This window comes from Miniopterus natalensis, chromosome 11 (genome assembly GCF_054644295.1).
Source record: "Miniopterus natalensis isolate mMinNat1 chromosome 11, mMinNat1.hap1, whole genome shotgun sequence".
Taxonomy (NCBI): domain Eukaryota; kingdom Metazoa; phylum Chordata; class Mammalia; order Chiroptera; family Miniopteridae; genus Miniopterus; species Miniopterus natalensis.
The window spans coordinates 69,926,419-69,948,485 of NC_142091.1; the positions used below are offsets into that span (position 1 = coordinate 69,926,419).

The 22,067-nt window shown below is 43.1% G+C and overlaps 1 protein-coding gene across 1 annotated transcript; it reads right to left on the reverse strand.

The window, feature by feature from the left end:
• Positions 1–429: 429 nt before the first annotated feature.
• On the reverse strand, positions 430–7,287 carry LOC148092076 (glycine N-acyltransferase-like). The gene is made up of 5 exons (XM_087822386.1): positions 7,210–7,287; positions 4,043–4,150; positions 2,554–2,680; positions 1,046–1,217; positions 430–832 (listed from the first exon to the last, which is right to left on the reverse strand). The coding sequence occupies exons 1-5, from the start codon at positions 7,285–7,287 to the stop codon at positions 430–432; spliced, it is 888 nt and encodes a 295-aa protein (XP_087678512.1).
• Positions 7,288–22,067: the final 14,780 nt, after the last annotated feature.

A 22,067-nucleotide genomic window follows, 5' to 3' on the forward strand; every position in this document is an offset into this window, starting at 1 on the left:
ACCTGAGCAGAGCCCACTTGCCTATTGTTAAGAGAAAGGCCATAGAAAGGTTGAGTAATGAGTCATAATGACCAGAAAATACTACCCAGCCCTGGAAAATTTAGCAAGGCTCTACAGATCCACACACTAGGAGTTCCAGAAGCCATTCAAGGCAGCATAAAGCTCATGAAAAGAGTGTCCATAGATCCCTGGAAGTGTGGGGATCTCAACCATGTGGAGTGTCTGGGACTGTGTCACATTGAGACATCTATGGGAAGCCCAGCAGTGACCTGAGTGCAGCGACCATGATATTGAGCATTCGCACTGCTCCCCCAGAGCCCACTTCTTTACTGATAATGACAATTATGTACAATTTACTCTCTCTCTCTGCCCACCCATCACTGCTCTAGGCACATGCCAGGGCCCATCTGATGCTTGTGTAGGACGGATTCACAGAGGCACACAGTGCCACTGGTTCCAGGTACAGGGCATGGGGATATAATGCAGATTGTAACTCATTTTCTGCATAACTTTGATTTCCTTGTCTGTGTGAGAATACAGCGGGAAGCCGAGTTTGTTCAGAGTCTGGGAGTGGATATAGATAACATAGGAGATGAGGCCCTGGTTCCGGTACTCAGGCACGGTGGCCCCCATCCGCATCTCTCCTGTCTGGTCCATCAGGTCCCAGCACACAGGTGTCCCTTCAGGCCCCAGCAGACAGAAGGTGGGGAAGGTCTGGATACACCGCTCAATGAATCTCTGGCTCCTCTCATTGCCACCAAAATGCCAGAATTTATTCACCAGGGCCGCGTGGGTAACATCCAGCGATGAGAGTCTAAACATTTCTTGATTGCTATGGAAGTTCCAAGAGAAAAACAAAGTTCATGAGTATTTATTATATTTGTTCTTGTCCCTATTGCCTAACTTCCATTTCTGAAAACCATGATTTGGGCTGCTTTGAAGAATATTGACCATAAGCTGACAGGAGTGAACGCAGGAAGGGAAGGTGGAAGGCTACTTCAGGAATGGGAGGTGTGAGTAGTGAAGTGACTTTTGTCAAACTTACATGGCCTTGGGTTTACCATCACCTGGTGGTAATTTCTTTACATCCAACAGGGAAGGAATCAGTTTCTTTACGGTGTTTAGTGCCATGTAGAGAAAACGCTGTGTGTGTTTCACTTGGAAGGATTGCACGGCTGCAAGATTTTGTATCACCTCATTTAGGCTGGGCTGGGAACCTAGATGGGATTTTAAGGAGAGATGTAATGATTTCAGTGCATTTTGTGGAGTAAGAAGTGTCTACATTTACAGTCTAAAACCCTTGGTTATGGCTTGGTTCTGTCACCATGTGACAGGAGGTCACATAGTCAGGATTTGTGCAACGAATGTGCTCAGCGATTCATTCAGCCATGGTGATACCATTTGTGGAAATACCAAGACTGGACTGGAGCCAAATTTTCTGGGCTACATGATCATGCTGTTTTGATAATCCCATGAGATGAGTTATAAAAACAATAGTAGCCAACATCTCTTATGCAATTCCTGTGTTCCCAGTGTGGTGGATTGTTGCAGGAATGACCCACAATTTGGCCACCTCTCTTTGTATCCATTCTCTGGAATAGTCCCCTCCTGCACTGCATCATTTGCCATATGATTGCTTTTACCATTGGCAAAGAGTACATTTGTTGCAGGGAGAGGCTTAAGAGTTCTTGCACATTGGTTCTGGCCCTTTCTTTGTGCTCCTGATTTCCTTGAGACCAACACCATGTGAATGGTATTAGAGTAGCCTGCTGAGGACTTGTGCTCCTATCATGTGGCACTGTGGTTGCCAGCGCTGACAGCCAGAACCTTCATTTAGACATGTGATTGAGGCCATGCTAAAGCAACCAGCCCATAGTCCATCCATTAGTACCCAGCTGCATGAGTACCCAGATGGAACCAGAAGAATGGCCTTGCAAAGCCCAGCCCAAATGTTGATTCACAGAATTATGAGGTTTGCTATGCAAACCTAACTGACACATCCGGGTTTTGTGCTACGCAATTCCTATTCAGCATTTTATCTAATCTGTTCAACATGCCTGTGTTTTAGGTACCATTATCCTCATTTTTATATATGATCTCAGTGAGGACAATTCATGTGTCTAGGATCACATAGCAAGTAACAGACAAATGCTGTCCCAGCAAGTCCGATTCTGGAGGGCATGCTTGTACCCATGACAGTGTCCTTCATGACCTGAGCAGTGCTTTATGTAACGAGTTGTCATTCTTATTCCAGGCATGGAAGGCCCTAGGGGAAGCTCTCCTCTGGCACCCAATCAACCTCAGGGATTCTGGATATGTCTGCAAAATATGCCATAAATTCTTGGCTATCAAGGAGTTATGTTATGTTTCTCTACATGAAGCCCATATTTTGCAAGCTTTGAGGGTGTTTTTTCCCCTTTACAGGTATATTCACAGATGAGTCAAAAATTTGACAGCAGGCTGAGGGTTTGAAGTATGGAGAAAGATACTAGTTGTAGAGGTAATTGTCAGGACAGAGAAGTGAGTCAACACATTCCCATTCTTCTTACTTACTCTGGATCTGCAAATGCTGTTTCCAGTCAATGACTTCTAGTGAGCTAAGCAATTCCTGACAGTTCTTGGGATCCTTGGAGTAGATTTGGTAAGTATTGGTGTAGTGATCGCAGTCATCAACCATCACCTATTTTTGGAGAAAGGGAAATAAAGCACATTCCATGCAGTTCATGATTGCAATACTTTTATTCTAAATCCCATTATGCTGTAATATGTTTAAGTACTAAAATACTGGTATTTTTATTGGTGCATTACAATTATTTTCTGAATCATTTAAATCATGAGATCAAGATGAGAGACTCAAGTTTTTTACGTATGATGTAAAATTGCAGAACCAGACTATTTTCTACCCATATGTTGCATAAAAATTTCAAATCAAACACAGGCACAACTATTTAGAAAGCATTCTTCTGTATTGCCGTCCTCCTCCACAGGAACGAGGGAGAGGCAGTAGACAAGAAAAAGCTTCTGTTGCAAGAATAAACGTTAATACAGTTCAAGTAGTTATCAAACACAAAAACTATGAACATGACAATATCAAATCTGGTTACAGATAACTCTGAATTAAAATCTCCATCCATAGTTAATGAAGCCAAAGAGCCTGAAAACTGCTCAGAAGTGCTTTCATAAAATAATACTATATTTAAACCCATTGTAGTTCCAGAAGAACAAAGAAACCACTTATTTAGAAAGATCCCCTTAAATTATTAAATAACAGATGAGATTATTGGGAGGAAAATGGCACAGGAGAATATTACCATGACTAGTGCAGGATTAGGAAGCCTTTTTTTAAATAGTTAGAAAATGCTCTACAAAATACACTCAGAAGTTAGCAATGATACTACTAACACATTTAAGATAAAACATATAATTATTTTACTTATTTAATTTTCATTTGTATGAAAAGTATACTACTTGTATTTTCATAAATTTATAATTTCACTGGCTGGTTTAAAGTGAGCTTAGAATTTTTGTTTTTCAAACTGAGTTGCACTAATTTTTAAATGTTCCCCAAAATATATATGGAAGTCCTTGTGTTACGAATTTCCTTTTTAGAATCACCTCCACTCGCTGTCCTGTTTTGTACCTTCCTGTCTCTGCCCTCGCTGTGCCCTCTTTTCCTTGTCAGACTAACAAAAATATCATTATCTACAAAAAGTAGTTCAGGTGAAACTTCCACTAAGATGTGCCTCTGGCTTTTTTCTGAGACCTCCATCTTCAACTCCCCCCCCCCCCCCCAGTTTAATCAGCTTCTGTATCTGCTCTTTCTCTATGTTGTGCGTCTTCTGTTTTTAGACACTTTTCATCGAATTGTAATTTATTTGCTTATGTACTTTTTCCTCCAGGCTGTGAGCTCCTTGAGGACAAGGACTTGTTCACCGTCATTGTCATTCATTTCTCGGTCCCCTGGGTCTACACTGCCAGGCGCAGGCAATGGTAGGCACATGGAGCAAATAGAAGTGTATGCATTCCACATCGGGCGCCTTACCTGCTCCTGAGGGCGGACAACCACTGTGTTAAAATCAGGCCACTTGTCCACCAGGGCCTTTAGCTTGAACGGGTTTCCTTGGTTCATGTGGAAAACGGTCCCATACACCTGCAGCATCATGAGAAAGTGAGAGTCAGCTTCTTAGGAAGGGATGGCCAAGTGCCCAGTTCCAGCTGGGTAAGGATTGTCTCTATGAAACCAGGGTAAGTAACTGGTAGGGCACCTACTTCAAACAGTCTTCAGGTCCTATTTTATTACTCCACTAGAAACAGATTTTGGGGTGGAACCATGAGAATATTATATAAATATAGTCAAATATGCAGATACGTAAAATAAATTAAAAATCATTCACTATCACATTGTAGAATTTAGTGACATATCTTTCCATTTTCCACTTATTTACATAGTCACACCCAGTTTTTAAATAAGGAAATTACTTAATATATCCTTGTTTAACATCTATCCCCCTTCACACACACATACAAACATAAACACACTATGCAATGGTCATCTTTTCTTTTTTTAAATCCTCACCCGAGGACATACTGTAATTGACTTTATAGACAGAGGCAGGGAAAGAGAGAGGAAGAGAGAGAAACATCAATGTGAGAGAGAGACATCAATCAGTTGCCTCCTGTACTCACCCTGAATGGGGATCAAAACTTGGGTATGTACCCTGATGGGAAATCAAACTCATAACCTTTTGGTGCATGAGAGACAATGCTCCAGCCAACTGAGCCACCCAGCGAAGGCACAGTGCTCATATTTTTGACAGTGTAATAATTTTTCTTCAAGGGTACCCATCCTTTCCTTCCATCAAAGGGTCTTAGGTCTGTCACCTGGCTCAAGTCTGGGAATTAGTTGGGAGGCAGTGTTGCTCTGTTTGTATGACCCAAGTAAGACCTTGGAGTTTGTGTAAAGTACTTGATGTAATTCCTGATAATTGGTAAGTGTTCAAGAGATGCTGGATATTAATTTTAGTATATTATTTTATTTGGCAACCCTCGCAAAGGTTTAGAAACATCTGCCAAAATGTATTGACTTTCTGGCTTTATTCAGTTTACATGCAACAACACTGAGCCTCATAGATGTTTAACTCTCGCATTGTTTCCCAGAGAAGAGTGAACTGTGGAATCAAAACAGTCTGATTCTAGACCCTGCCTTCTCCATGGTTGCCCTACCCTATTTCAGTAAGAAGGATCAGTGATTTGGGTTTATACTAAATGCCTGAGGCTTAGTCTCCAGATATCCCCACATAAGGTGTCAGAGCACCAGGAAAAGCCAGTGACCATAAGTCCTTTGTGCTTTCCACAGGTCATAAGTTGTGAAAATTATGGGCCTAGTGTTGGTAACAGTATGGCCTTATTTATCCTTATAATGTCTGTTGGGTTTGTAGTAATGTCCCCTAGTTCATTCTTAGTGTGGGCAATTTGTGTTTTTTTTCTTTTTTCCTAGGTCAATGTGGCTATTAATCTTTTCAAAGAACCAGACTTTGGGCTCATTGATTTTCTTACTTGCTTTTCTCTCCTCACATTCATTGGTTTCAGCTCTTATCTTTTCTAATTTCCTTAGTTCTATTTGCTTTGGGGATAATTTACTCTTCTTTTGCTAGTTTTTAAGGTGAAAACATAAAGCATGGATTTGAGACCATTATTCTTTTACAGTATAAGCACTTAAAGCTACAAGGCTGCCGCTTACCACTGCTTTGGTTGCATCCCAAGACTCTTAACATGGTGTACTTCCATTTCTATTCAACTAAAGTACTTTCTAATTTTGGTGTGACATTAAAGCATGATTTATTTATTTGTTTATTTATTCCTTTTTAATGTGTCTTTATTGCTTTCAGTGAGAGGTAGAGAGAAGGAGAGAGAGAGAGATAGAAACACCAGTGATGAGACAGTCCTCATTGATTGGTTGCCTCCTGAACGACCCCGACTGGGCATCAAGCCCATGATCCGGCCATGGGCCCTGACCAGGAATCGAACTGCGATCTCCTAGATCCTAGGTCAATGCCCAGCCGCTGAGCCTCCCCCAGCCAGGCATTAAAGCATCATTTATTTAGAAATGTTTTTATAATTTCTAAATACATGGATATTTTCCAAATACTTCTCAGATTTTTAAAAAAATTTAAGCTTAATTCCATATCATTCACAGACATGCTTGACATGATTTCAGTTTTTAAAAAGTTTTTAAAATATGGGCTATGTAGGTTAATGTTCAATGTGCATTTAAATGTAATATGTATTCTGCTGTCATTGAGGGGAGTACTATATAAATGTCAATGAGTCCAAGTTGGCTCAGAGTATTGTTCAGGTCTTCTATATCCTTACAGGTTTCATCTGTATTGTATAAATTATTGAGAGAGGAGTGTGGAAGTCTTTAATTATATCCGTGGGTTTACCTATTTCTTCTTTCAGTTTCATCAGTTTTTACTTTAGGTACTTGGAGCCTCTGCTGTTAGGAGCAGACATTTTAGCATTTGTTTGTATTTTTAGTGAATTGATACCTTGATCAGAATGCAAGGCACCTTTTATCCCTGGTAATATTCTAGTCCCTTTGCAACATATAGTAGTGCAAAAATAAACATAAAAAATGAAACACACATACACAACAAGAGAAAGAAAAAGTCTCTATGGTACAAGATCATTGATCTACTTCTAAAACGAAATTTCTGCCTCACCCCAAATTAAACAGAATCCATTTGGGTTTGACAAAATAAAAACGACCTGTTATGAACTTTCAAGTAGAAGCATAATAGTTAGCCTTTCACCACTCACTTGATTGGTCAGAAACAATCATTTAAGCATTAGTGTGTTAGTTTCGGTCAACTTTGCAATTCTGGAAACACTTCCCTTGATATCTGACATATTTCTTAGAAGAGCACAAGGGAATGGTGTTGGGTCATCACACAGCAAAGGTCAGAGTGCCTTCCAATCCCAGCATTGCCACTCCCTGCTGGTGTGATCTTGCTCAAGTCATGTAACTGAGCCTCCAGTTGCTCTTTGGTTACGTGGGTCATAGACCTGCCCTGCGGCAAGATCATGGGCACTGACACGTGAGAGGAGCGAGTGCCTGGCAGAGAGCAGTGCTCAGTGACAGCTAATTCTCTTCCCAGCTTTGTCATAGGCGGTCATCGTCCTTTCTCCCCTAGAAGGTTCCACTCTCACCTTTAAGGACTCAGGGAGGAACTTCCTCAAGGCTTTCTCTAGCATCTGCTGCATTTGTGGGCCTTGTAATTGGAACATCTTGGCAGGTACCTGAGCCTAAAGAGGGGAGCAAGAAACACGAAGGAGTGAGAAGTGCTGGAAGACATACAAAGACACAAAACAGACACAGTAGGCAGCTCTAGCTACTGGCCTGGCCTTACCCCCGCCGTTTCACTGGTGCCCCATTCACGAGACTCCTCACTAACTCCAAGGAGGGATAAGTCTGCCAGAAAGCCTGGGTGCCTCTTTCTGAAATTATTTTTGGTATTTGTTAAACTTTCAAAAATATTTCTCAATTTTCATTTTGATGTTTACATCGCCTAGAATTCCAATAATTAAGGATTCACAGAGATTAACCAATATATTCTCTAAGCATGAACGAGCGTGCTTTGAGGTTTACTTTAATTCAGGACAAGCCTGACTTTGCCAATCAGAAGCTATATGACACTGGGCAAGTTGCTGACCGCCTCTGTGCCTTGGTTTTCTCACCCGTGACGGAGAATGACTGCAGCACCCGTGCCACAGAGCAGCTGAGCAAGGACATAAACCAAGGCGTGCAAGGTCCTTAGGACAGTGTTTGGGACATAGCGAGTTCTCAATTAGTGATTCTAATCATTGTTAGCCTTTTTATTATTCTCATTAGTAGAAGCAACAGTTAACCACACTGCCATTCCGTGACTCTTCTTCGGCACAAGAATTTGTGGTGAGCATTAAATGGGGGAGAAGCCACGGAAATTGGCACCCGCTAAATAAGGAATGACCTGTCATTATTTTACTACTCTAAGGCCCATTCACATGAAAGTGATGACATATATGCTGCCCTATGGGAGAGCCTTAGAGTGAAAATGTAAAAGGCACATAAATGATAGTTCAGCTGAGATTACTAAACTTCCGTTTCCTTTCTGTGGCTTCAAGTGAACCGTTCACCTCACCTGTGCTGTAGTCCTGGCACTAGATGCTGCGCTGTCCTTCTGAGGCCCTAAGCAGGGAACGTAGCGTTCCTAGACAGTGTTTATCCAAGGGGAAAGTGCCTGACTGCCTTAGAATGGCACCAGGCATTAAACAAGAACCTCTGCATAATATGGCCACCAACTGCGCCACATGAATGTCCCCTGAAGCAGCATGTTCCTTCCCAGGGCTGTCCCATTTCTGTTACCTGTCCACCAATGGCCAGCTCCCAATGCACTTCACATTTGTCTACCATTTCAGCCAAAGCCTCACTTTAGCCCGTCGGGAATTTCTCCCACACTAGGGAGCTGCCCTGTACCCTGCAGGCTCCTGTTGCAAATTCCTCCAGTGGAAGCGCTTCCTTTCCCCGGCAAGACTCTCATTCCTAACGGGCTGGGGGTGCCGTCCACGCAGCAGTAGCATCTGAATCCTGTGCCCCGCGGGGAGGCAGAGGGGCTGAGGGGCCCAGAGCGCGGGCTCTCCTCCTTCTCACCTGCAAGCTGTTCTCTGTCAGCCTCTGCACAGATCCTCAGGGAGAGACCAGAAGCCGCAGATTATTCCAGAAGGTGAAATAGGACCTGCAAGAGTTTATTTGGAGTTGTTTACTCCCTCCACTGGTGAATGAAGTTCCTGATAGAACCCGAGCAGCACGCTGTGGAATCTTCCAGCAGCAGAGTGGGAGGTGGAGGGCCTCCCCCAAGAGTCCCATGTTCAAGGACGTGGCTCTGTGACCAGGTTGTGTCACCACTTTATTGTCTGTTAAACTTCCTTGAACTTTCCTGTTTTCTCTTCAACATATCTTGTGCACAAGTAGGTTGAATTCATCAAGAGGAGACAGGAATGCCAAGGAGGCTTTCTCATAAATAGAGACAAGGCAGACAGCTCTGGTGGGGGAGGGTATTGGGGGGTGCAAGGATTGAGCAAAAAGAAAAGAGAGAGAGAAAGTTCATGGACGTGGTCAACAGTATGGTGATTTGGAGAGAGGAACGGGGTGTGTTGAGGTGGAAGGGGGCATTGAGGGGATGAATGGTGATGGAAAAAAGAAAATAAAATGTCAATCTGTACATTTTTCTTTATGATTAATTTATGCTGTAACTAATACCCATTGAAAAACAAACAAAAATATAACTTTATAATAAACTAGGAAGATGAAATATGGCCATGTTGCAGTGTCCCCCACATTAAGTGCTGCATTCACCACCTGCTTCCAGAAAGTGCCCGAAGCTCTCCTCATGCATCTATCGGTTCACACCGGGAGCCCGCAGGGTCTGCACAGTGCCGAACGAGTTGCCCTCACAGACGAGGTGCCAGGGGTGTGCTTCTGAAGTTCAGTCATTCCTTCTCCTTAGGGATCTGGGGGTACTGACCATAACACACTATGAGTGTTTAGGTGTGTGTCACTGAAGCGCAGAGGATGTCACAAAGCAACGGTTATCTTCCTGGGGGAGGAGAGGAGCATGAGTCCTTACCTGGGAAGCCGCCTCCACACCGATCTCGCAGGTGTCCCCAGGAGCAAGTGAGAAGGGCAGACTCCTGGATGCCGCAATTGCCGTTTAATGCAGGCAGTTCAGCAGGATCTCACAGAGAGCGTGGCAGTGTGTCTCCTCCAGACACTGCTGAGCGGAGGCTTGCAAGGTGACCTTTGCCAAAGCAAAAACGCCTGGTGTCAGCTCTTATGAAATCCTGCCCTTCCTCCCTGGGTTCACGGTGAAGGAACTGGCTCTGCAAGGTTCAGAGGCTGGCTGTGCCATCTGAGCTCCCCCCACGCACAAATGCCAGGCTGCTCTCTGCCCCGCAGGCCCTGCCATTGCTCTGCAGTGTGTGCGGAACCAACAGGCCGGACACTGGAAGGAGAGGCAGATGGTGTAGACGACAGCTTCTCCTTCCCGTCCCAGCCTCAAGTAGCTGCAGTAAGAGCAAGTGGTAGGAAAGATACGAATGAGGCCTGATTTGCAGAATCGGGTCCTTTGCTTCCGCTTATGCTGAAGAGAATATCACTTGCACAGCGTGAGTAAGGCCGTCAGCACCCTCCTTTAGAAACACAGGCTGTGCCCTTCCTGCTGCCATTTTGAGGCGGCAGCCAAGCATCCCCCAAATGACTCAATGTGGACACTTCTCAGTCTCACATTTCTAGAGAAGGAAACTGAGGCTCCGGGAGGCTGAGTTACAATTTAAGCCCAGAGTCTCTTCACTCCAACGTGCTCCCGGCCCCACATTACCACTTGCTCTACGCAGCCTCAGCAAAGAAAGGTGGCTGCGTGGAAGTGAGCATTTGAATGCCGTGGGCACCGCGGGAAACAGCCAAGGTGGGCGCCGACGCTCTCTGGGGCTTGTCCTCCCCCTCGCCCTCCGACCCCCGGTGGAGACTCTCGGAGGGAGGGAGAGCTGCTCTAAACAGAGGAGCGGGCGGGCGGCTGGTGCCCAGAGATAAAGGAAGAGCTGCTGCGCTCCCTCAGTGCCGGGCCCGCACAGCACAGCTTTGCATATATATGTATTTTCCGCCCTTTCTAGAAGTCTCGTCCCTCCTACATATGAATTCTCCATCTTATCTCCTGGGGTTAGACTCATTACCACCATTCATTACTCTCTCTCCAAGGCCAATAGCCAAAGAAACCATTCTGTTACTGTCAACAGAGGGGACCCCTTGGCCCCAGTAGGCTCCATATGTCTCCTTCCTGTCCCAGCCTCAAGTAGCTGCAGTAAGAGCAAGTGGTAGGAAAGATACAAATGAGGCCTGATTTGCAGAATCGGGTCCTTTGCTTACGCTTATGCTGAACACCTCTGTGCCTTGGTTTTCTCATCCATAAAGGGGAATGAGCCCTAGAGTAGTTGAGCAATCATATAAATCAATGCATGTAAGGCTCTTAGAACAGTTCTCGGATTTAGTAAGTACTCAATTAGTGATTATAATCATTATTAGCCTTTTTATTATTATCATTAGTAGAAGCAACAGTTAACCACACTGCCATTCATAAAGTCCATTCAGTGACTCTTCTTCGGCACTAGAATTTGTGGTGAGCATTAAATGAGAGAGAACCCATTTAATCTGGCACATGGTAAAGGAGACAATTAATTTTAAATCTTTACAAGGTGCCTGACATGGAGTAGTACTCAGTTACTGTCAGCCATTTTTATTGTCGCTATCACTTTAACTTAAATAAAGCATATCTTTTCTTGCTTCTAGAGCTAAAAAATAAAATATCCCTTTTACAATAGATAAATGATGTAGTAAAACATTTTTCAAACTTGACTATATATTAGAGCCATGTGAAAAAAAAATTTAAATTATTTAATCTTGCTCCTGGCATTTGTTACTCAGAAGCTATTAAGGGAATATGAGGTCTATAATTATATATTTTTAAAATGTTCTGCAGACTATTTTTATTTTTGCTGCTCATCTTAATTGAAATATAATTTATATCCAATAAAATTTACCAACTTAAGTGGACACTTGATGAGTCTTGAAAAATATATATATTTGTATAACAGCATAATAATAATATAGTAAATTTGAATATCCCCCAAAGTTTACTTATGTCCCTTGCAATTCACATTTCCTTTGCTCCCAGCTCCCAACAATCATTAATTTAATTTCCTTTACAGAATGTCAAAGAAAAGGAATTATTTACTATGAATCTTTTTTGAGACTTTAGTTCTTTTGTTAGCAAAATGTCTTTGACACCAGTTTAAATTGTCACATATATCAACAGTTTATTTCTTTTTATTGTTGAATAGTATTTCATTGCAGGGATCCACCAGAGTTTGTTTACCTAGTCACCTGTAGAAATACATTTGGGTTGTTTCTAGTATTTACTGATTATAACTGAAGCTGCAGTGGATATTCATGTAAAATATTTCATCATAGGCTTTTATCCCTCTTGTGTAAATGCACTGAAGTGCATTTGTGAGGTCACATGTAAGCATATGTTGAACTTCATGAGAAACTGCCCAAGTGTTTTCCCCAAGTGGCCGCACTAGTTTATGGCGGTGGAGGAGTCTTCCATGTGCTCCACCTTCTCTCCAACACTCCTCCAGAACATCCTCTCCTGCAGCCATGTCCAGAATCATTGCATAGCAGTTAAAATCCTCAACGATACCCTTAAATCAGTAGGGCAGGGGGACTTGTAGAGCTAATTCTCAGAGCAGGCCAAAAAGCTGAGGTCAAAGTATATCTCAGTAGATGCAATTCTCTGGCAGGTGGACAATGTTGAACTTTACCCAATTCCTGTTATCCTGGAAAATGTGAATAGTTAAAGAAATTCTTCCATCGACTTTGCTTTCCTGAAATGGATCAGTGCAGAGAACCAACCTTACCCATCTGACTTACAACACACAGATGTTCTGCTGGTTTCCCCCCCCAAAAAGCCAGATGCTGACGCTCCAAATTCCCAAACTTTGCCTCATGAATGATTAGCTGAGCTGTGAATCCCCACTGACATGGCAGGACACACTGCTTGTTCACCAGACTTGAGTTAAGTTTCTCTCCTTCCCCGGGGCTGAGTCAGCACATAACCCCCTTCTTGGCTCCTGCCAAGAAGAGGCCGAACTCAGGGTAGAACATTCTCGGAGCTGTATCCCTCCTGACTCTCTTTCCTCCCTCCCCCACCCTCTGTTTACTCTTCCTAATAAATGGTTAGCTTGACTGCTCAACCCCACCGATCCACCAGAACAAAGTTCTGATGCGTTAACAAAGAGTCAGTGGACTTGACCAGGCTTTAAGCTTGTCTCCTCTCCACAGCGCTGAGCTCTGCCCCACGCTGGGCCTGGGCCAACACTGGCAGTGGGGGGACCATTTTTAGCAGAAGGATGCTCCACGTGCCCGCTTACGCCTCTTTACAAAAGAATAGTCCTTTCTGCCTGACCTTTCAGGTGCTCTGGGCTTCTCGCTTTTGAAAGAGTTCGCCCCATTATAACAGTCCCTTCCCCACCTCCCGTCTTGCCATAATCCTTTCAAATAAATTCTCCCCTTACCTAAATCTGCAGTTGTTTTCTATTTAGCAAGATTCTGGTACAGCCTCATTATGAGTAAGTGGACTTTGTGACCTGTATGGACCCAGGGGTGACATTCAGTGGCCCCCACCATTGTGGAGCCCCTCTCCAATCTTGCCCCATGGCAATGGTGGGGAATCTGTGGTTTGGACCACTGAGAATCTGACTGTGATGGAGTAGGGGGAGGGGGTTGCGGCAGCCCGCACTGGGATCTCTGCAGTGAGTTCCTGCCTGCAGTGCTCAAGTACTACTAGTGTTTTGCTCTAGTGCAGCACCAAGACAAGGAGCTGTCTGTCGGGGAGCTCAGAGGGACACAGGTTGGCCTGACTTAAGTCATCAAAGAGCATCACATATGTAGAGGCTGGTCTGCCATGCCCCACCCCCACCCCAGCCCAGTCAGGGGAGCCAAAACACTTCATCAAAGAGATAGATCTGTACCCCACATGCATAGCAGCATTATTTACAATGGCCAAGACTGGGAGTAACCTCAGTGTATCAGTGGGTGAACGGCTAAAGGAGTTGTGGCTTATATCTACGCAGGGGCTGGGAAAAGTAGGTTTACAGTTGTGAGTACATGAAGCAGAGTTTATTCTTGTATAGCTATTTATTAATTATTGTATTATTTATTTGTGTTACAACTGTAAGCCTACTTTTGCCCTCCCCTGCTTTCTCTTAGACTTAGAGGAAGTCAGAGGGACTTACTGGGCAGTTTACTTCACTAGTGCTAAGAAATTTCAGACTGATTGGTTTAAAGTTTCACTTCTGGGAGAGACTGAAACTGCAGTGTAGATATTAAGTCTTGAGTGACTCCTGTCTTGGGACCTGTTGTTTCTTTTTAATGTATATAAATAGAACATTTTGGTTTTGTTCAGAACACTCAAGTGCACCATTGTTCCTTGAACCTAAATAGTATTGAGCCAACAACGGTTAGTATTTTGAAGTCTGGTCATCTTCTTTTAACAATTATTAGTTAGGGTCAAGAGGTCAAAGGCAAAGAAAGCAATGTTCACACTTTATTAACTATGTGTTCCCTGAAGGAATGAGTCTTGAGTAATCTTCTAGGTTTTGTATTACATGGGATTAGGGACACTAGAAGGAATTTCAAGGAAGTCTATAAAGACTCTGTATATTTGGGTTCAATATCTGGTGTTGGAACTCCCCTAAGCAAAGCTATAAAGCCAACCCAAATCTAGCAGGCAGCTTGGGCATTGGAGTAAGTACCTGTGACTTATTCAATTCTATTTGTAGGGCAAGTCAAAGTCAATTGGCAAAAGGAGTATAAACTAAGCTGGCTGGTTATCTGGGAAGATTTTTCTGAAATGGAGAGGATCCAGAAACAGAATTACATGGATGGTTCATTGTCAATAAGAAAATGCTGTTTTCTAGAGTGTAATATTGCTCTAAGGTAATTATTACAGACACGAACAAGAAGAAGCTTTAGTAAACAGTTTTAATCTTCTAAGCTATACAGTGATATGCATTTCATTTAGGTTATTTCCTTTAATACTGAAACAAAACCACAAAATACAATAAAACTATCATTCTTTCCAATTACAGGTAAGAAAACTGAGACAATGGTCAGGAACCCATACTTAAGCTCATTTTTCAATATTTATTAAATCTTTCCAATCTGTCAGAGGTTCTATTTCAGAGGGTAAGAGTACTAGGTTGGGAACCATACAAATGAATTCAGTTCCTAGATTGGCTACTTACTAGTGGGGTGGCCTTAGCCAAGAGATGTAACACTCTTTTGTGTGGTTATCTCTTCTATAACAACCATGCTTATTTCTCAGTGAAGTTGTGAGCACTAAATGAGTTAAAATGTGTGAAGTACCTATAATACTGCCTAGAACCTATTAAGTGCTATCTAGATATAAGCTATTATTATCATGTGGCCATTTCTCCCTCTTTTCCTTGTGCCTCTGTGATTCCTTTGACAATGTCTTGAATCAGAGCTCTCTATTTTTTTTATACAGCCAACATGTGCCATCACTGTCAGAAGGATCAATCACAAAAAAGGACCAAGCAAGTCCTGGAATGTAAATTGGGGCAGGGAAAGTAGGGTCCAGGGAAGAGCTGAGTTCCTAAGTTGCTTCCTCAATATACAGGCAGGGTAGCCAGAAGCCCATCGCTACTCAGAGAATGATCATGGAATCACAGGGCTGTTGAGGCAGTGATTGTTGTAGGTTGATTATGTCATCCTTTACCAGCCTGGGGGGCACCCATTTTCAAGCACCAAGGGCATTTTAAAGATGATGATGATGATGATTCTATTTTACTAGATTTAAGTAAACATTACCTATGGTAACTTCTCCCACAAATCTCTTACATACATGGGATCTGAACTCCAATGTTATGTATAACCTTGATCCCTAAATCATAGTAGATCACATTTTATATAGACACAGGGCTCAAACTAGAGCAAGTTCTCTCTCTCATGAACCTGGACCTAGAATATGTAAATGCTTGTCAGGAGTGATGTCAGAGAAATGGCAGTGTGGAGGATCCTCTTGGCTTCTCCCCTTGAAGTTTCAACAATTTGAACAGCTATAACACAACAAAAAATTCCCGACTAAATGCCCAAACACACCTGAGAGATGCCAGCATTAAATCATCTAAAGATGAGCAAGTGGGAACAAAATGGGGAGGCAAGAAGAGAGAAGAGCTGAGATGAGCCACGGATGCAGCCCTGCAGCCAGTATCTCACAGTGGCGCTCAGCCTGGACAGGGGAGAAATTTGGTTGTGGCTGGCAACCCCTTCAACTGAGAGGAGTAAAGCAAGTTGGTGGGCATTCCTGTAAGAGTGAGCAATATGAGATGCAGCTGAGCCCAAGGACCTGGGCAAGGACAAAGTATGAAGGTGTGGTCATGGTTGTTGGGTGGTTGGCATTCTAGACAGAGAAGCAAAGGCATGAAGTTCTTTCCAGTAACCTCCTAGAGTTCACCTTGCTTTGCCTTTGGCATTGAGTTGTAGAGCACATTATCTGCAAATCCAAGAACTGGTACTACAGAATCACTTCCTTCCTGGAGCAAAGGGCGCACAGCCTGTGACTAGTCACAGGTACAGAGGGGACTCTGCAGAGGTCTAAGATTGCCCTTACCGGGAGGTTAAAACAGCAAAGAAGCTGGCTGTTTCTCCTAGTCAACCCCAGGCCCATGCATTGTGGCTACACTGATGGCAGCATCTGACTGCTATGCACAGAACTAGAATTTCACAGAGCTAAAAAACTTGTGATTCAGTTTCACCTACTGGAAAATTATAGAAAAATCTCTTCATATTAATCTACTAAATAAATGCTGCCCATACATAAATGCATAGAAAGAGAAGGAATCCTCAAATACCATGAATAACCAAGGTATTGAGACAGAGCAGAAAGTGACAAATCTCCAGAAAACAAACCTAAAGACATGGAAATGTGTGATATAAATGACAGAGAATTTGAGATTGCAGTTGTGAAAAAACTCAATGAGCTGCAAGAAAATACAGACAGGCGATTTAATGTACTTGGAAACACACACACACACACACACACAACAAAACAAAGAGATTAAAACTTTTTAAAAGAACCAAACAGAAATTCTGGAGAAGAACTCAATAAAAGAGTTCAAGAAAGAGCTAGCAGGAGTAGGATATAGAGCAAATGAAATGGAGGAAAGGATTAGTGATATCGAAAATAGAAATTTAGAAATAAGGCAGAGGGAAGAAGAGAGAGACTTGAGCATATTAAAAAATGTAAGAACTCTAAAAGAACAATCTGATTTCATCAGAATGAGCAATATATGAATAATAAGCATACCAGAACAAGAAGAGAGGGAGAAAGGAATGGACTTTTCAAAGAAATAGTTGATGAGAACTTCCAAAACCCATGGAAAGACCTAGGTCCTCGAATTCAAGAAGCAAACAGAACACCTAATTTCCTCAATCCAAAAAGGCTTTCTTCTTCAAGACACATTGTATTAAAACTGTGAAAGATGAATGACAAAGAAAGAATTCCCAAGGAAGCCAGGGAAAAGAAGAAAATAGCCTATGAAGGAAACCCCACAAGCTTATCATCAGACCACTCAGCAGAAACTTTACAAGATAGTAGAGAGCGGAAACAAATATTCAAACTGCTGGAAGAGAGAAATTACCAGCCAAGAGAAATAAATCCAGCAAAGTTATCCTTTAAATATGAAGGAGAAATAAAGACTTTTCCAGAGTACAGAAACTGAGGGAATTTATAATCAGAAGAAGAGGCAATACTTCCTAACATGTTTTATGAAGCCAACATAACCCTGACACCAAAACCTGGAGAGGATAACACACACAAAAAAAACAAATTACGGAACAGTATCTCTGAGGAACACAGATGCAAAAATCCTAAACAAAATACTAACAAATAGAATAAAACAATATGTTAAAAAGATAATACATCACAATCAAGTTGGGTTCATTCCAGGGACACAAGGATGGTTCAACACATGCAAATCAATCAATGTAACACCCCACATGAATAAAACAAGGAATAAAAATCATATGATCTTATCAATAGACACAGAAAAAGCATTTGATAGGATACGACATACATTTATGAGTAAAACACTCAATAAAATGGGTACTGAAGGAAACTATCTCAACATAATAAAGGCCATATATGGCAAACCCTCAGCCAATATCATAGTCAATGGTGAAAAATTGAAAGCTTTTTCAGTAAAATCAGGAGCAAGGCAAGGATTCCTACTCTCACCTTTGTTATTCAACATAGTTCTGGACGCCCTAGCCAGAGCAATCAGGCAAAAGAAAATAATAAAAAGCATCCAAACTGGGAAGAAAGAAGTAAAAGTGTCACTTTTTGCAGATGACATGATTCTGTATATCGAAAACCCTAAAGACTCCACCAAAAAATAAACCCCTATTAGAAACAGTAAACAAAGTCACACAGTACAAAATCAATGTACAAAAATCCACTGCTTTCCTATATACTAACAATGAACTTCAGGAAAAAGAAAAACAAAAAAATACATTTCTTTTGCAATTACAACCTAAAGAATAAAATACCTAGGAATAAACTTAACAAAGGATGTGAAGGGACTATATACTGATAATTACAAAGTATTATTGAAACAGATGGAAAAAGACACAATAAAATAGATTTTTTTGTGTTAATGGATTGGAAGAACCAATATAGTTAAAATGGTTATATTACCCAAAGGAATATACAGATTTAATGCAATCCCCATTAAAATCCCAATGTCATTTTTTAGAGAAATTGAACCCCAAAAGACCCAGAAGAGCCAAAGCAATCCTGAGGGGGGAAAAAAGAATGAAGCCAGAAGTATCATACTCCCTGACTTCAAATTATACTACAAAGCTACAACAATCAAAACAGAATGGTACTGATAAAAATCATTCACACAGACCAATGAAACAGAATTGAAAGCCTAGAAATAAAAACATGTATATATGGGCAAATAATTTTTTACAAAGGAGCCAAAAACACGTAATGGATAATAGAAAGTCTCTCCAATAAATGTTGCTGAGAAAATTGAAAAGCCACATGCAAAAGAATGAAACTATATTACAGTTTGTCCCCATGTACAAAAATTGATTCAAAATGGATTAAAGACCTAAATATAAGATCTGAAACAATGAATTACATAGAAGAAAATATAGGTACAAAATTTATGGACCTGGTTCGTAGAGAACATTTTATGAATTTGACACCAAAGGCAAGGGAAGTAAAGGCAAAAATAAATAAATGGAACTATATCAAGCTACAGATCTTCTCCATAGTGAAAGAAACTGCCAACAAAACAAAAAAGGCAAGCAACTGAATGGGAGATGTTATTTGCAAACAACAATTCTGACATGGGGTTAATATCCACAATATATAAAGAACTTATAAAACTCCACACCAAACAATCCAGTTACAAAATGGGCAAAAGACCTGAATAGACACTTCTCCACAGAGGACATGCAGATGGCAAAGAGACATTTGAAAAGATGCTCAACGTCACTAATCATCAGAGATGCAAATTAGAACCATAATGAGAAACAAGATGGTGGCGTAGGGAGCAGCTGCACCCGCCGCCTCCCGCAGCCACATCAAAATCACAACTAAAACCCAGAACCACCGTCACTCAGAGCCTCCTGGGATCCGGCTGCACAGAAGCCCCACAACCAGGGAGCTGAAGCAGCACCAAGACCGGGAGGAGGGGTGGAGACGCAGGCCCATCGGGGCTGGATCCCCCAGACGCAGCCACGGGCCCATACCTGGTGCGGCAGGGTAAACCTGGGAGGACATCTCCGAGGGAGAGGTTTCCCGGAGGAGGGAGGGGTCCCAGCCCCACAGCAGGCCCCCAGCCCAGGGCTCCAGGCCGGGAAGAGACATCCCCACAACTCCGGGCTGTGAACCCAGCGGGGACTGTCCTGAGGGTCGCGGAGGCTGCGGGAGCCCCAGCAGCTCCTCTAAAGGGCCCGGCGCGGACTCACTCGGACGCTCCCTCTGAGCCCAGCGCCGGGCAGCAGCCGGAAAGGACCCGGGACACTTGGGAGGAACTGACCTGCCTGAGATCCGGGCGAGAGGCGGAGGGCGGCTTCCTCCCAGGCAGACGGGCTGGCGGAGGCCATGGCTCCTGTGGCGAGTCCTCCCCGCACAGCCGGCAGGCAGGCGCCATGTTTGAGTCGCCAGCACCTGACTCACACCTTTGGCCCCGCCCCGTGATTCCCGGAGGCCCCGCCCCTCCCCACCTGCAGCTCATCCGGGCCATTCCAGGGGCTTTTCTGTGCAAGGGGCCTCTAGAGCCTCATGCTCAGGACTTTCCTAAAATCTCTCAAACAAGCAGCAGCTGCCCCATACGGCTTGATAAGGGCCCCAGGCCTGGCACTAGCGGCAGCTGCATTGGCTTATAACTCGGCCTCTCCTGGGCACCGCCAAGCCCAGCACAAGTAGCAGCCAACTACGGTTTGCTGTGTAGCTCCTGCTGGGTGGCCCTGGGCAAGGCACTGGCACAGGCTGACTTTGCAGCTCCCAGGAGGCCCCAGAGACAGTGCACCTGGTGGTCAGACTCGACCACGCTGGATTACAACCCTACCACATCCACGAGTGACACACTCAAGGGGCGCACTTGGTGAACACCAAAGTTCCACTGAAGCAAATCCTGCTCCATAGGGGTGTCTCCAGCACAGCAGCTCTCTGGCCGTAGTTGCAGCTGGTCCTCACAGGCGATTGGCCTGGGGGTCAATTCCTCCCAGTGACGCCAACAGCAACCAAGGCTCAGCTACAACAGGACAGTGCACACAGCCCACACAGGGGGGCACCTAGAAGGCCCAGCTCAGGTGACTGAGGAGGCTGAGTCACTGGGCCCTACAGGACACCTACTACACAAAGCCACTCTACAAATTCCAGGAGACATAGCAGCTCTACCTAATACATAGAAACAAATACCTGGAAGCAGCCAAAATGTGGAGGCAAAGAAACATGTCACAAAGGAAAAACAGAAGAAAGCTCTAGAAGAGGAACTAAATGAAATAGATCCAAGCAAGCTAACAGATAAAGTTCAGAATTTTGTTTATAAGGATGTTTAAGCATATTATTAGGGAAATAACTGAGAAAATCGATGACATAATAAAGTACCAATTTGAAATGAAGGTTACAGGAACTGAAATGAAGAATAATTTACAGGGAATCAACAGTAGAGTAGAGGATGCTGAGAATCAAATCAGCAATTTGGAACATGAGGAAACAAAAAACACCCAACCAGAAGAGCAAAAAGAAAAAAGAATCCACAAATATGAAGATAGTATAAGGAGCCTCTGAGACAAGTTCAGAGGCCCAAAATTCGTATTATTGGTGTGCTAGAAGGGGAAGAAAGAGACCAAGAAATCGAAAACCTATTTGAAAAAATAATTACAGAAAAACTTCCCCTACCTGGAGAAAGAAATAGACTTACAAGTCCAGGAAGCACAGAGGGTCCCAAACAAGAGGAACCCAAAGAGGCCCACAGCAAGACACATCATAATTTAAATGCCAAAGGTTAAAGACAAAGAGAGAATCTTAAAAGCAGCAAGAGAAAAGCAGTTAGTTACCTACAAGGGAGCACCCGCATGACTGTCAGCTGATTTCTCAACAGAAATCTTGCAGGCCAGAAGGGAGTGGCAAGAAATATTCAAAGTGATGAAAAACATGGAACTACAACCAAGATTGCTCTACCCAGCAAAGCTATCATTTAGAATTGAAGGTCAGATAAAGAGCTTCTCAGACAAGGAAAAGCTAAAGGAGTTCATCACCACCAGACCAGCACTACAGGAAAAGTTGAAGGGTCTTCTTTAACAAGAAGCTAATGAGCAAAAGAATCTGATGAACTAAATAGACCAGAGATATTGACGCAGGCAACAGACGATCATATTTCAGAGGGCAGGGTAAAGGGGGGTGGAGGGTGGGAAGAGATTAACCAAAGAAGTTATATGCATATATGCATAACCCTTGAACACAGGCATTCATGTGGGGAAGGCCGGCGGGGGGGGGGGGGGTAGTGCAGGGTGGAAGGGGTCAGTGGGGTAAAAAGGGGACATCTGTAATACTTTCGACAATAAAGATAAGTTTAAAAAAATAATAAAAGGGGGGGGCTGACAACCAAACCATTGCTGACAGCCACATACTTTAATTCAGGAGAGCATCTCAAAGGTCTTTAGAGGGCACCCAGGACCAAAAGCAATGGTGCTGAGCACTTCTGAAAAGTCCTTTGGAAAACTTTTTAAGAAGCAGGGGAAGGTACCAGAGGAGACACTTTTCAAAGCAGATTTTTTATTTTCAAACATAGAAGCCTGAAAGAGCAGGATTCCTTCACAAACGACATCTTCAAAGAAGAAAATACTGCTTTTCAAGGGCTCTCTTGGCACT

Coding starts and splice junctions, on each gene's coding strand:
- LOC148092076 (XM_087822386.1), bottom strand. CDS start 7,287: ATGTTCCAATTACAAGGCCCACAAATGCAGCAGATGCTAGAGAAAGCC. Junction 4,151..7,209: donor TCCTCCCTGAGTCCTTAAAG/GTGAGAGTGGAA, acceptor ATGATGCTGCAG/GTGTATGGGACCGTTTTCCA. Junction 1,218..2,553: donor ACAGCATTTGCAGATCCAGA/GTAAGTAAGAAG, acceptor AATCCCATCTAG/GTTCCCAGCCCAGCCTAAAT.